The sequence below is a fragment of the Kockovaella imperatae genome, assembly GCF_002102565.1.
Source record: "Kockovaella imperatae strain NRRL Y-17943 chromosome Unknown BD324scaffold_4, whole genome shotgun sequence".
NCBI classification, from domain to species: Eukaryota; Fungi; Basidiomycota; class Tremellomycetes; order Tremellales; family Cuniculitremaceae; genus Kockovaella; species Kockovaella imperatae.
The window spans coordinates 1,444,888-1,453,386 of record NW_019028944.1 but is presented as its reverse complement, the minus strand read 5'-3'; the positions used below and the strand labels follow the sequence as shown (position 1 = coordinate 1,453,386).

Here is an 8,499-nt window from a genome sequence, read left to right as displayed (position 1 = left end):
AACCCCTAACCCCCTAACCCCCTAACCCCCTAACCCCCTAACCCCCTAACCCCCTAACCCCCTAACCCCCTAACCCCCTAACCCCCTAACCCCCTAACCCCCTAACCCCCTAACCCCCTAACCCCCTAACCCCCTACACTCACGCATGCATGGCAAGCCTAATGCATGGGAACTCTCGACCTTGAGAAATGTCGACAAACATTGTCAGCATCAGCCATATGCTCCAAGCTATGCGCCCTCAAGCCTTAAAACGTAGGAAAAGCAATGAAGCTTATTACACTTAGCTACTCGGTCAATCGAGGATCGACGACTCCGCCCACGGATTCTTCCCGCGTGTGAGTCATTTCTTCTCCGTTCAACCCGCTCGCCCCTAATGCCCATACAGCACATGGAGTTGTGCCTAGTGCTATTTTCGGAATGTTTGTCGCCGTTCCTGATTGTTTTAGTTGTGAGTCTATTATATCGGCTATGTTCTTGGAACTCTACGACAGTCCTGCACATTGGTCATCGGTCGTGATGCTACATGCATACTCAAGAGATCTTTGAGTCATTGGAGACAGGTCCTCCTACCCGTACGCAACGTTGTCTCACAACGCTTTCTGTTCCGGTTCGTGCTCCAGACATCGACAAAACTGCTCTTCCTTTGTCAGGACCGCCTCAACCCGTCTATGTGTTCGCTCACCGCCACAGACATCAAACTGCCACCAGCAGGCCCCAAACGAGCAACGCAAGGACACATGATCCCTTGAACGAGGTGTACATGGCCGTGGCGCTGCCAGTAGACGAAGACGATTCACTCGTCGCAGCGGTGTCGTAACCTGCTCGACTATAATTCTGTCCAATGTAGTTGGCCATGGAGGATTGGTCGACGCCACACCAGTAGACAGGGTATGAAACGATTTCTAGCACGGAGGAGCTGTAAAAGACACCGCCGCCTGCTTCGAAGCAGATGTTGATGGTACTAAGGTTGGCGGCGATCAGAGCACCGTAGGGTAGGGTGACGTTTTTGTAGATCTGTTCGATGGCCTGGATCTGAGCAGAGGTTGGGGATCCATCGTTGGACTTTGTCTGCCTGAGCTGCAGGTGTGACATGATAGGAGATGATCAATGAGGAGAAGAGATGAGAATGCCAAAGAGGTTTCGAGAAAGGAGGGAAAAAAGCGGGCTCAGTGAGCATGATAACGATGGGGGACGTGGCTCCCTTCTACAGCGGGGTGTGAGACGGAGGAGGCGATGTCCAGACGGGCATCGCATGGGCAACGGTTATGAGGCTGAATGCGCCAGGGCCCTCAAAAAATCTCCCGAGATATCTCCGTTGCCATCCTGCGCGATTACAGACGCCCCAAGGCTGCAAGCCACAGACACGAGCGGAATTGAAAGCGAACAAATGAGCGGGTAAACGGCTAAAAATTGCTCATTTAGCGTGAAAAGCCTTGTAGACACGCGCAATAGAAGCTTATTTTTCAACGTTTAAGGCACTGGCGGAAATAAAATTTGAGCTAAGGAATGTCGAAGCTTCTGTTGTGGCAACGATTCAAAAGGCTTCCCCTTGACTTCCAGCAGCATTTGTGTCCTTAGAAATGCAGTCTGCAGCCGTGGGTCTGCAATGGCGTAGCCTTATACCAGGGCTCTTGACCAAAGAGACACGTTAGCAGGAATAGAGCAACTACGTGACTGGTGGATGGACGGAACATTGTTAGTGTGGCGGACTCCCGGGCACACGGTTATATGTAAAGGTGGCAGTTCATGTATTGGCGTTGTGCAAACGATCTTAGGTCCTGGTCCCCAGCCTGGACAGGTCCAATGCGGCTGAAACTCTGTTCAAGGGGTCTGTGTGAATGTCCCGAGCACATCCCCATTGCTCCGACTCGAGGAATATAAGTGTGGAAGAATGCTTTCGCCTTCTTTTCCCATCATTGGCCTTCGACGTCTCATTCAAACATAAGTTCCCCCAGCTGGCAGCCATGCTCTTTCTTCTTATCTCCCTTGTCGGTCTCAAGTCCATCAATGCTGCAAATTGCTGCGGTAACATAGGAGCTTATGATGCCAATACCCTATGGAACTTAAGGGCAGACATGTGTAACAATGTTCTATCTCATGACAGTAACAGCGACGGTGGCCGTGAAGATGCGACGTTCTGGCAGAATGGTAACCTACGAATTGAATACGCTTTCGAAGCCTACGACACGACCAACCAATTTGCCAACTGCTGGTCCGCCACACAGGATTTGATTCAGCAATGTGCATTGAATGGTAACGGAGCTGGATCTTGGGTCGATGGCTCCGAATCCTACTACTTCAGCGCTAGTGCAGGAAATTATGGCAAAAGGGATGCCACAAATTCGACCACGGACCCCGAATCTCTCCCTCCCCTACCCCAGGCGTCAGGGTCCATCGATGAGCTCCAACTTCAATCCGGTTCATACAATATCAACGGAATGGTAGCCAATCTTCAAATTCAAGGTGTGGTCCTGAATGGATCATCCGCCACGTTGTTGTCAAAACGAGACGATGTGTACAACTCAACCCAAGGACCTGGTGTCAACTTGACCCAGACATACTCGCAGTCTGTGAATCTGACGGCCTTTATCATTCAAAGTGTTCAAGCCGCTATCCAGCAGCAGGCAGCCACACAGACTAGTGGTCAGAATGGGACACAGGGATCGAGGAAACGCGCTCAAGAGTGCTCAGTGTCAGCCGATGACTATGTGCTTGTTGACGGAGGCTACTGGCAGAAGCCTTGGACTCTGGCCTCTGGCTGCCTGTACTGTGGAGCTGGAAACTCTTGCAATCAGAAAACGGCCACGGCGCTCACGTATGGATGGTCCTTCTCTGTGGGACTTTCAGGATCCGCTCAAGGCGAAGTTGCACAAGCCGCTATCGATGTCGGATTCTCGTTTTCCAGGTCTGTGACAACCTCCACAGCCATTCAATGTGATTGGACAGAAGGAACTTGCCACACCTACTGGATTCAACAACCTATGACCTGGACTAGAGGCTTCCACATCAACACGCAATACGAGGGTGGCTCTCAGTATGCCGTCACCTTGCAGCTGGTACACGGTGATGCGCCAAACGATGACGGACTGAGTGTTGGATGTGGCAGTGGATGCTGCGCAGATGGAGCTAGCGCGGTTTGCGGAAACCCGTCGTTCTGCCAATGGGCAAGACAAGACAATGATGTAGAATGGTACGGAGTTTGCAATAACTGGGATCAGAGACCTCCCTGTCAGTAGATACGTCACCTCGGCTGCTCCTCCGCAGACCGGTACATCATTCTGCTAGCCGCGTTCCATCGCTCCCTCCCTCGAATTTGCTTGAAACAAACGGACTGTTCTCGTATTGAAATGAAAAATTGCCTTGTGAAGTACTCGAATCATTGTGTGAAGGCCAGAGTTATCCGGCGCGAGAGTCCCACATGATCATAAATCTTCTGTACAGGGGTGTCAAGCTGGGTGGTTCATAGATAACGAATATACTTAGGTGATGGAGAGACATCCACGGATTCGAATTCCATAATTCTCGTACCGGCTCGGCTAGTATTGGGATAGTCCCGAGATCCGGACTTCGAAGAAAATTTTCCGTAGCGACGTTTCTATGAATTCACCACTCATTCATCACAGCTTAGCGGAGGTTGCCGATTGTTCCTGACGCAAGATACCTGTGTCCACATCTAATGTATATATGTCTCCTCGCCCTATGCTCAGATCCACTTCCCCAGGAACGCCATGAGGCCTGCTCCGGCACACACACAGACGACCATGAATGCCAGCTTTCTATCATCCTTGACTCGATCTGGGTTGAACAAAAAGTCACGCGCAAGGAGCTCGACGAAACCTGTGTAAATGAGGATCCCTCCGGAGAGTGCGTCCAAGACACCCTGGACGATATTGGCGGTGTATCCATTCGGATTGAACGTCGTTCTAACGGCCAAGCCGATGGCGATAGAGATGGGTGTCGTGAGGCCATAAGCCGCGCACAAGGCCCAGGGCATCCAGTGATATTTCCGAGGAAACGGGATCCCAGAGAGTCTGGCTCCGATGCCCATCTGATGGGGTCAGCAAAAACACGATTGTCCCCTCTCGCTCACCCCCTCAAACGACTGGTGGAAGATGATGACCACGTAGAGAATGACAAACTCGTTGCCAGCCGAACCGAGTGTCAGGCCAATGATGACGCTGTGGAAGATGACACCGAATTCGAGCACGAGAAAGGCGGTGATTTGCTGTTTGAAACCGAGGTCGTCGAGGCGGTCCTTTCCGAGGCGGTCCACGGCCTCCAGATCAGGCTCCTCCCGCGGGGCCACCTGCTTCTCCTCCATAGACGGACGACGAGATATGGTGTGGAGATCGACTCCCCCAGCATCGCAGTTCGCCTGTGTGGTCACACTGTGAGATCCCATGAAGGTGATGCCATACTTTTTCTCGACATAGCGGTCCGCAGCAAAGTCGAGCAAAAAAGTCACGACACCGGCGAACATGGCGAACGCTGGAGGCCAAGAGTATTGGATCCATCCTGGGGCGGATCCGACACAGGTGAACGTTCCGATCTCATAGTAAGCGGGATCGAGTAGGCTGAGAGTGAGTGAAAGAACTCTCTATTGCAACTCACTGGACAAATCCTGTCGCGACGATGACACCAGATCCAAAGTATCGCGCGAACAGATAGACGTAGATGGGGATCTTCAATTTTGGCACACGGGCCGCAGCGACGGGGAAGAAGGTGACGAAGGATGAGACGACGAGGATGACAAAGATGGACGAGACTCGCGCGCCGAGGTATCCCTTGTAGTCGTTTGGCGTGTAGAACAAGTAGCACAAAACGTCGTGCTGACTGGCGGTGGTGAGATCCACATGGGTAGGGTCAGCGAGGCCAAAGTTTGGGGCGGACATGGTGTTTGGATCCTCCAGTGTGAGAGCATGCAGACATTTTTAAGGCCATTAGACGACCGTTGAGGTCCTCGATGCGTTGTGAAAGTCGGTGAGTAAAGATAGCACAGAAGTGACAGATTTGGGCTCTCGGCTAATTTCGGCAATTCATACAGGCTGCACGGGCTCGGGGACTGGAACCCAGGTCATACTCTGGATTCCCACTCGGCCTGGACCTATCAGCCGATTCATATGCAAGGATCCCTGTCCCGAGACGAAATTGTTCATACCAGTCTCCAGCTACACGGGGTCAGCAGCTGACTAACAACAGTGTCCCAACTTGCCTTTTGCATGAACCCGCCAAAGCCATGTCGACCCTGGGCTGGTGCAGCGGATTGCATCACGTTGATGGTCTACGGTCAGTCCAAGGCATCTGGATCACACCCCTCACCTGCATGCTCACCGAAGCATCGGACCACAACCATGCACCTGGCTCGATATCCAAGGCTTCTCCAGGCTGTAGCACCCGTTCGAATACCTGAGATGTCAGGCGCCCTGGCATTGTGTCACACCCACATTGCCATAGCCATGCAGCAGGACGAGACCCTCATGTGGACCATTACAGGTGAACGTGTCGATGACCAGCCCGGTGCGAGCAAAGAGGATGTTTGAAGCGCCTGGAAACACTGACACGCCATAGGAGACGTTTTGTGTTGCGAGAATGAACTATCGTCAGCCACCGCGTTCGTTGTCTGCGCCCACCTGGTGCTCCCTTACTTTCACAGTCTGGCCAGGATCCACCTTGAGACACACAATCTGTCCCACCGAGTCGCGAGAGAAGGCAATGTTGCCGGGTCCATTGGCTTGGGTTTGAAAGATTGGTATGCCAGCGAGAAAGCGTTGGAAACCACCTTTCCAGGAAGACATTCGAATCGTCAAAGCGGGGCTGAAAGGTCAGTCTCAAAACATACCCCCTCACGTCCGTCCTCACTCTTTCCACAGCACGATGTGGTGCTCAAAGTAGATACCCAACTGGGAGCCCAACATGACATCCACGACTGGCACGAGCTGACCCTCAATGGTCAAACTCAGATCTCCGCAGCGAATGACGCCTTGTCATCAGCATCTCGCCTCCTGACACAACGCCTCACCTGTGGGATTGTGTGTCTCGACTCGAGGGACGCGGCCACCACCGAATACGCTCGGGGCATACTCCATGCTGGTCGGGGGAGGCGGATTGTTCGCCCACTGGGACATGGTCAAGTGGTGAAGGGAAAAATAGATGCACGAGAGCTATAATTACACATTCAACGCCACGTATTTGCTTCCGACACGTTCAGCACGGGACAGGTACTCACTTGATCACGGTAGTGTAGATCGCCTATAATGGCATGTTGAATCCTCCATGTGACACAGGCTCCAGAGCGGTCTAACGGTCCCGATGCAGGCTCCAGTCGTCTGACCGGTCAGCAAAAGACGTCCTCAAGCATGTATCCCCACACAGATCGTCAAAGACCTGGCCCGTGGTGTAGATCTGGCGGCCGTGGGGAAGTGTGTGCCATCGTTGACTCCGTCAGATAGCTAGGTAGGCGTCCAGAGATCGCTCGACCCGCCGAGGAGATTTGTCAGAGCTGGAGCATTCAATGCGTTTGATTGGTGAATTCGACACGTGGCCCACGTGGCCTGAAATGGCCCGAGCCATATGGCACGAGCCAAATGGCCCGAACAAATGGCCCGACACCCGATAGCCCGACACCTGCCAAGATCATCGAACATCTGTTGCACCCCGACCCCCCCCCCTCCCTCCACGCCCATGGACGAATACGACTTCATCATCGTCGGCGGGGGTACCGCTGGGTGTGTACTCGCCAACAGGCTCAGCGAGATCTCCCATCTCCACATTCTCGTGCTTGAAGCCGGGGAGAACCGCAACGATGATCCCCTCGTCAGGATTCCCGGCCACGTTGGCTCACTTCAAGGCCGACCCGAGTACGATTGGGGATACGAAACGGTGCCTCAGCCTGGACTCGGAGGCAGAGTCATCAACCATCCTCGAGGGCGACTACTCGGCGGCAGCAGCGCGATCAACTCGTTTGCCCTGCTTTACCCGTCCAAGGCATTTTTTGACGCCTGGGCGGATCTCGGTAACCATGGCTGGGACTGGGAAGGGGTAGGTAAGTACCTGCTCAGATTCCAGACGATTCATTCGGAGAACGAAACCATTGGCAATGGACCCATTCACGCATCGTATCCGAGTGAACGACTCCCGCTGCGGGCCGCGTGGCTGGACACGTTTCGACCGTATGGATTGACGTCGTCCTCCTCCTCCTCGTTTGATGGGACCGCGATTGGGGGCTTGATCACGACGAACCACATTTCCCAGGAGCAAGAACGAAGCCATGCAGGGGTAGCATACTTTGCACCCGTCCAAGATCGACCCAATGTGACCCTGCTCGATCGCAGTGTGGTGAGTCGGATCAACTTTGACTCAGGAGGTCGTCGTCGCGCGACGGGCGTATCGTACGTACGCGACGGGATAGAGCACGAGGTCAGGACGAGAAACGAGGTGGTGCTCGCAGCAGGAACGTTTGCGACGCCTCAGCTGCTCGAAGTGTCCGGTATCGGCGGAGCAGAGCTGCTTCATGGTCTCGGGATCGAGGTGATCTATGACAACCCCAACGTTGGGGAAAATCTACAGGACCACATGCGCCCCCTGTTGTCGTTCGAGGCGCTGGACCCGGGCGATGGCATGAGTGAGCAAGAGGCAGAGGCGATGTACGAGACGTCGAGACGGGGACCATGGACGTGGGCGGCGTGTACGTTTGCGTACATGCCTTTGATCCCGTTCTTGTCAGAGACTGAGCGGGTGGATCTGGAACGCTTGGTGGATCAACACCTGATGATGACGATTGGAAAGACGACCCCATTCGAGCAAAAGCGCAACGCCTTCCTCCGAACCATGATCCTGTCACCCGACGAGGCCAGTGCGACTGCCCTTCAGACACGACGGCGCCCGGCGGAGGACAACGATGACCGACACTGGATCACGTTTGCCTCCATGTTATCCCACACGCTCTCCCGAGGCAGCGTTCATATCACCTCTCGGGACGTGACGATCAAGCCCGCGATCGATCCAAAGTACTACAGCGACGACTTTGACCTGGAACTGCATGCACGACACGTTCAAATACTCCTCAAACTAGCCCACAGTGGACCCTATCTACCCTACTACAAGCCCCATGGTGCCGTCCTCCCCGCTCGCTCCCTTCAGCCGAGTCTTTCCGAGGCGAAAGCGCTCGTCCGAGACAATGCTAGCACCAATTATCACCCTTGTGGAACCTGCAGCATGATGCCCGAGTCGCTGGGTGGTGTGGTCGACGACAAGCTCTTGGTGTATGGCACGAGCAACGTCCGGGTGGTCGATGCCAGTATCATGCCCATCATCCCTCGAGGCAATATCATCACCACGGTCTATGCGGTGGCGGAAAAGGCGGCAGACATCATCAAAGGGTGCTATGGTGTGTAGACGTGGCAAGGCAGATGTCATCAAGGGGGTCTATGGGGTGTAGACGTGAGAACGCTTTGACTTGTTGCTCGGGTTGACCTATCGCTCGACCCATGACCTATCGCT

General features: G+C 54.0%; 5 protein-coding genes across 5 annotated transcripts; 2 read left to right on the top strand and 3 right to left on the bottom strand.

Moving 5' to 3' along the window:
- Positions 1 to 488: 488 nt before the first annotated feature.
- BD324DRAFT_622165 (hypothetical protein) lies at positions 489 to 1,139 on the bottom strand. Its single transcript, XM_022015447.1, has one exon. The coding sequence runs from the start codon at positions 1,090 to 1,092 to the stop codon at positions 694 to 696; it is 399 nt and encodes a 132-aa protein (XP_021872667.1). The 5' UTR covers positions 1,093 to 1,139; the 3' UTR covers positions 489 to 693.
- A 764-nt stretch (positions 1,140 to 1,903) lies between these two features.
- Positions 1,904 to 3,236, top strand: BD324DRAFT_655932 (hypothetical protein; the record flags this gene model as incomplete). The annotated part of the gene is made up of 1 exon (XM_022018831.1): positions 1,904 to 3,236. The coding sequence occupies exon 1, from the start codon at positions 1,965 to 1,967 to the stop codon at positions 3,234 to 3,236; it is 1,272 nt and encodes a 423-aa protein (XP_021872666.1). The 5' UTR covers positions 1,904 to 1,964.
- A 354-nt stretch (positions 3,237 to 3,590) lies between these two features.
- Positions 3,591 to 5,077, bottom strand: BD324DRAFT_622163 (Zinc/iron permease). The gene is made up of 3 exons (XM_022015446.1): positions 4,612 to 5,077; positions 4,091 to 4,574; positions 3,591 to 4,048 (listed from the first exon to the last, which is right to left on the bottom strand). The coding sequence occupies exons 1-3, from the start codon at positions 4,890 to 4,892 to the stop codon at positions 3,704 to 3,706; spliced, it is 1,110 nt and encodes a 369-aa protein (XP_021872665.1). The 5' UTR covers positions 4,893 to 5,077; the 3' UTR covers positions 3,591 to 3,703.
- BD324DRAFT_622155 (tryptophan RNA-binding attenuator protein-like domain-containing protein) lies at positions 5,078 to 6,250 on the bottom strand. Its single transcript, XM_022015445.1, has 7 exons — positions 6,227 to 6,250; positions 6,020 to 6,161; positions 5,860 to 5,980; positions 5,631 to 5,814; positions 5,445 to 5,594; positions 5,213 to 5,406; positions 5,078 to 5,168 (listed from the first exon to the last, which is right to left on the bottom strand). The coding sequence occupies exons 2-6, from the start codon at positions 6,123 to 6,125 to the stop codon at positions 5,269 to 5,271; spliced, it is 699 nt and encodes a 232-aa protein (XP_021872664.1). The 5' UTR covers positions 6,126 to 6,161; positions 6,227 to 6,250; the 3' UTR covers positions 5,078 to 5,168; positions 5,213 to 5,268.
- A 431-nt stretch (positions 6,251 to 6,681) lies between these two features.
- Positions 6,682 to 8,394, top strand: BD324DRAFT_650084 (hypothetical protein; the record flags this gene model as incomplete). The annotated part of the gene is made up of 1 exon (XM_022018094.1): positions 6,682 to 8,394. One exon carries the CDS (start codon positions 6,682 to 6,684, stop codon positions 8,392 to 8,394), a length of 1,713 nt encoding a protein of 570 aa, XP_021872663.1.
- Positions 8,395 to 8,499: the final 105 nt, after the last annotated feature.